The sequence below is a fragment of the Austrofundulus limnaeus genome, unplaced genomic scaffold (genome assembly GCF_001266775.1).
Source record: "Austrofundulus limnaeus strain Quisiro unplaced genomic scaffold, Austrofundulus_limnaeus-1.0 Scaffold1726, whole genome shotgun sequence".
In the NCBI taxonomy this organism is placed as follows: domain Eukaryota; kingdom Metazoa; phylum Chordata; class Actinopteri; order Cyprinodontiformes; family Rivulidae; genus Austrofundulus; species Austrofundulus limnaeus.
Window position 1 is genome coordinate 48183 of NW_013954128.1, and position 5151 is coordinate 53333.

Below are 5151 nucleotides of genomic sequence, written 5' to 3' on the forward strand. Positions count from 1 at the left end.
TTCCTAAACTGAACAGAAAGTTCGCCACAGCTAACAGAAAAGGTTACACTGAAGTGAGGTTTACAGGTATTGAGCTAAGATAGGATGTGGTGGTAGCTGAGAGTCATTCACAACACTGAGCATGACATCTCATGATAGTACATGAGTTTGTAACGCTAATTTTGATGTTTGGCCAAAATACCTACAACTCATTTCACATCATGGAATGTTTTAGTTTAAAACTTGGGTGTGAAAGGCAAAATGTGGTTTTGTGGGTATTCCTACAGTACATAGGACCAAAGCCCATAATGGAATGTTAGTTTTGGGTTATGCCGGGTTCACATGGCAAGATAATTGTATTGATATTTGGCCTGGTTTTGCCATTCTGACAATCTTTGGGACACTGTTTTTTCTCTGTTAAAAAGTCCATAAACTATCACCATTGCTTCTTACTTGTCTGCCACGTTTATTTACTCTGAACTCACGTTTGAGCTCCAGAGGTCTTGCAAGATTTCCCGTCTGGCATTTGAATGTTGGTGAGTGAAATCTGTTGTTGTGTGGTGTGTTGTCTTTGCCGTGGCTGTACACCACACACTGTAGGACCAAACCTGTTGTGAAGTGTCTATGAGATTTTATCGACATGTCAGTCTTTAAAAATCAGCCAACAATTTTAAAATCCTGCCGTGTGAACCAAGTACAGCAGTGGTTAGATGCAGGGTAAGGGTCAGAATTAGGCTACAGAAATGACTGGAAATGAATGGAAGTCAATACACTGTGCTAATAAGAGAAATATAAATTTGTAAGTGTGTGTACTTGTTTGTCAAATGTGTCTCAGTCCTACTGAGGTGTCCTATCTTCTGTTGACTCTTGGATAAAAGCACCAAGTTCCTGAGACCATTAAAGTGATTGAGTAAGCAAAGATGGGAAATGAATTAATGGTTTATTCAATTAAAACAAACACGCAATCCTTCCCTTTTCATGGGGTGACTTAATGACTTTGGCACTTAAAATCACTTAATCCAAATGTAAAACAGTGTTTATATTTGTAGCAACACTTTTGCTGAACTTTCAGTTAATGTTGTCTTGTTTGTCATGATCAGGTCAAAGTGACTCCATCTGCCTCCTTGATGTTCACTCTCACTGCCAAGATTAATGACGAGATTACGTTTTGTCTTTGTGCCGGCAAGAAAAAGAGCGTCCGCTGGATTTTCACTCCTTCAGTTATTGGTGAGTGTCAGAGTTTTATAAAAAGCAAATTGAAGAAATATCTGTCTAAACCTTCTTTAGAATATTTCCATCTCAGCTTCACCTCAGTACAAAATACTTAAATTATTCAAAGAGACTGAAAATAATGACTTTTTGCTGATCCTTTCTAGGGGATGTGGACGTGGTTCTGACTGCTAAGGCTGTGCCTTCACAGACTCCTTGTTGCGATCAACAGGTGCACGTGCCAGAAAAAGGCCACACTGTTGTGAAAAAACGATCCCTTACAGTAAAGGTTGGTGACAAAGCAAGATGACAATATTTCCCTCTTAAGCATTATAATATAATGGCGTTACTATGTTTGTCTGTGTTTCTTTCCTGTCCACCAAACCCAGCCGGTCCAGGCAGATGGCCACCTGCCCTGAGCCTGGTTCTGCTGGATGTTCACCCGCTTCGGATGTTATCATCCATGAAATGGTCGTTATTAGGCGTTATCGGTCCCCTAGAATGGCTTCAGAATGTCAGCTGGTTAGTATGAGGCATAAAACCACTATCTGGTTAATATGAGGCATAAAGACACTATCTGGTTATAATATGAGGCATAAAGACACTATCTGGTTAATATGAGGCATAAAGACACTATCTGGTTAATATGAGGCATAAAACCACTATCTGGTTAACATGAGGCATAAAAAAACTGGTTAATATGAGGCATAAAGCCACTATCTGGTTAATATGAGGCATAAAACCACTATCTGGTTAATATGAGGCATAAAGCCACTGTCTGGTTAATATGAGGCATAAAGCCACTATCTGGTTAATATGAGGCATAAAACCACTATCTTGTTAATATGAAGCATAAAAAATCTGGTTAATATGAGGCTTAAAGCCACTAAGGTTAACTTTAGAGCAAATGAAATTGTTAGCGCTAAAGACATCACCCTCCAATTGTTGTATTTTGTGGCCTTCCAATAGGGCAATGGGTAGAGTGTTGGACCAGAGAGCAGGAGACCAGGGTTCAGGACTGACATGGACACAAAAGATTTATCACAGTATATTTTTGGTTATTTACACATTCATTGTCATTGATACATTAACCCACTAGGGGGCACTGTCAGGACAGTCTGAAGCCTAAAAGGCACAGTAGGGGCCCTCTGAAGCCATTGTATGGGACTGATAATACCTAATAACGTCCATTTCATGGACTGATAACATCAGAATCCCCTGGGAGGTTTCTTCCTGTTAAAAGGGAGTTTTTCCTCTCCACTGTCACCAATGTGATGCAAAAAAATCCCACATATTTACCCTGAAAGTTCTTGGATCACACTGCCTCCCATTGATTGTGTAAAATCTTCATATCCTCTGTATAACCATGGTGATCAGCTCACAAAAACAAAGCACCAATATTAGCATCTCTAGTTAAACAGAAGGTCTTCATGGAAAAATACAAGAAAGCATGATCTATAACTACAACTGAATCTGTAAAGCTTGCAAAACCAGCTTCTTTGTTATCTGTTTTCTTAATTCAATCAAACACACCCATGGATTCACTTTAACACAGGTTCCTTGTGTGCAACATGTGTTGTGCTGTGTTATTTTTAATGTGAATGAGGAAACAGAGAGGAACACAACTCCAGAAAAGGACAGAGATTTAGGGATCATTTACAAAACATAAAATCATGCTATAATACTAACAGAATGGTTGGATTTCAACTAAATAACTTTCCATCCCTCTTAGCTACAGTGAAACAACTCGCACAAGAGATTTGACATTTGTAAAAATTGTTTAAAATTTTAAATGTGAACACTACAACCTTGCCATTACCGACCTCTCTGCCAGCAGGACCGCAGTGATTCTCTCCTGAAATGTTTCAGTCACACAGTTTGACAAGCATTAGAGATGCTGCAACAGTTAATTTCTCATCAACATCATGCATTAAACACATTTAAAAAAGCATGCGTTTCATGGAAAGTTGGTTCTAGAATTAAGACTTTTTTGTAATAAACTGAAGGTTACTGTGAACATAACTGAACAAATCTCTCCCTCAGGCTGAGGGAACTGAGATCATAAAGACCCAAAGTTGGCTGCTCTGCCCAAAAGGTTAGTATGGTTTCTCTATTTTTATGCAGAAGTTATTTGTGGGTCTTCCAACCCATTTTTACATATCAATACTTTAGCATATTTATCATATATGACAAACATCCAAAAGAATGTCACAAGCTCTTTAAAAAGATCTATATTTTTCGGTGTTTATGTGACTTTAAACTGACACAGTTCTGTACATTCAATGAACATTACAAGTTTGAACTAATGCATTTTGTCTGTTGTCTATACCAGCAGTTTACAAGTACTCTTACTCATTTCACATCATGACATGTTTCATTAAAAATGCCCCAAAACTCAGGACCAGTACTGATACTGTATTTGATACTCAACTGAATGCTTTAAATACTTTTTTTGCCACTTCAGTAGAAAACAAAACTGAATGTTAGTTTCTTAATTTCTGCATCATCAGTGGCTTTTTTATAATAATACTTTAGTAAGAAAGACAAAGAAAAAGTAGAAGAGAAATATAAGAACAGTAAAGAGAGAAATCGATAGAAATTATACAACATGTGAAATGAACACCAATAACACACTGAATGCTTTAAATACTAACATTTTAAACTCTATGTAATCTGTTAATGCTCAGAGTTGGTGTTGGGGATGACCATCAGCTACTACCACACAAAATTATAGCTAAACATACACAGCCTGGCCAAAAAAAGTGTCCACCTGGATTTAACTGAGGTCTATAATGGTTCTAGGATATTTACCCCCCTAAGACCCTTGCCCCCCCAGATACTTATCTGCTGGACGCTTACCCCTTTAGGACTCTTAAGCTGGAAGCATACACCCTCCAACGCTGACGGGTCGACGCACAGTCACATGGTTGTTCGGCAGTCGTTTTCGCACACACCTTTCATAGCTCCAGAGACACCCCGCGCCGAGCTCCTGGGAAACCCCCCTCCCGCTGCAGCATACAACACTGCATTGAGTTTCTTCACGCAACAGCCGACAATGCAGAAAAAAAAGTCAGACCCATCACTCACCCGACGTATTTATTCACATCTCTACTGGTTAAAGCTCCACAGTTTTTATCAGTCAGATTCCTCCGTGCACGTCTGTTTAATCTCCATTCATGAGTTTTTCACGGTTTGACTGTCTTTATAAAACTCTGCTTGAACAGTCGGCTCTAGAAGCGAGTTTTTTCTTTCTTTTTTCTTTTGAGTGTCAGAAAGCTTTCAGTTTCAGCACAAACACGCCCACGAATTTCCGACCAATCACACATTACCGTCAACATGGGAGAGGGATTAAAAGTTCTGCCGGCGGGTTGTGCCAAAAGGGGCTGTCGAACCGAAGCTGCAAAGCCTAGTGACGTAATTTTCATCATGAAACTGCGACAACCTGTGCCGACATCGGCAGTTCGGAGGGAGTATGTTTCCAGCTTCACTCCCCAAGACACACCCCTCTAGGACACTTACCCCCACGACACTTACCCCCCAAAACACTCACCCCTCTAGGTCACTTACACCCCAGGACACTTACCCACCAAGACACTTACCCCTCTAGGTCACTTACACCCCAGGACACTTACCCCCACCCCCAAGACACTTGCCCCTCTAGGACACTTACCCGCAGGAGACTTACCCCTCTAGGTTACTTACACCCCAGGACACACCCCCACCCCCAAGACACTTGCCCCTCTAGGACACTTACCCCCAGGACACTTACCCCCCAAAACACTCACCCCTCTAGGTCACTTACACCCCAGGACACTTACCCACCAAGACACTTACACCTCTAGGTTACTTACACCCCAGGACACACCCCCACCCCCAAGACACTTGCCCCTCTAGGACACTTACCCCCAGGACACTTACCCCCCAAAACACTCACCCCTCTAGGTTACTTACACCCCAGGACAC

The 5151-nt window shown here is 40.9% G+C and overlaps 1 protein-coding gene across 1 annotated transcript in view; it reads left to right on the forward strand.

The window, feature by feature from the left end:
• Positions 1 to 1079: 1079 nt before the first annotated feature.
• The window catches only part of LOC106536202 (alpha-2-macroglobulin-like protein 1), a gene marked incomplete at both ends in the record, with an annotated part of 5398 nt that continues 1326 nt past the window's right edge, over positions 1080 to 5151 (forward strand). Inside the window, 3 exon segments of the mRNA XM_014033410.1 lie at positions 1080 to 1206; positions 1356 to 1477; positions 3232 to 3283. Of these exon segments, the coding sequence (XP_013888864.1) occupies positions 1107 to 1206; positions 1356 to 1477; positions 3232 to 3283 (274 nt within the window).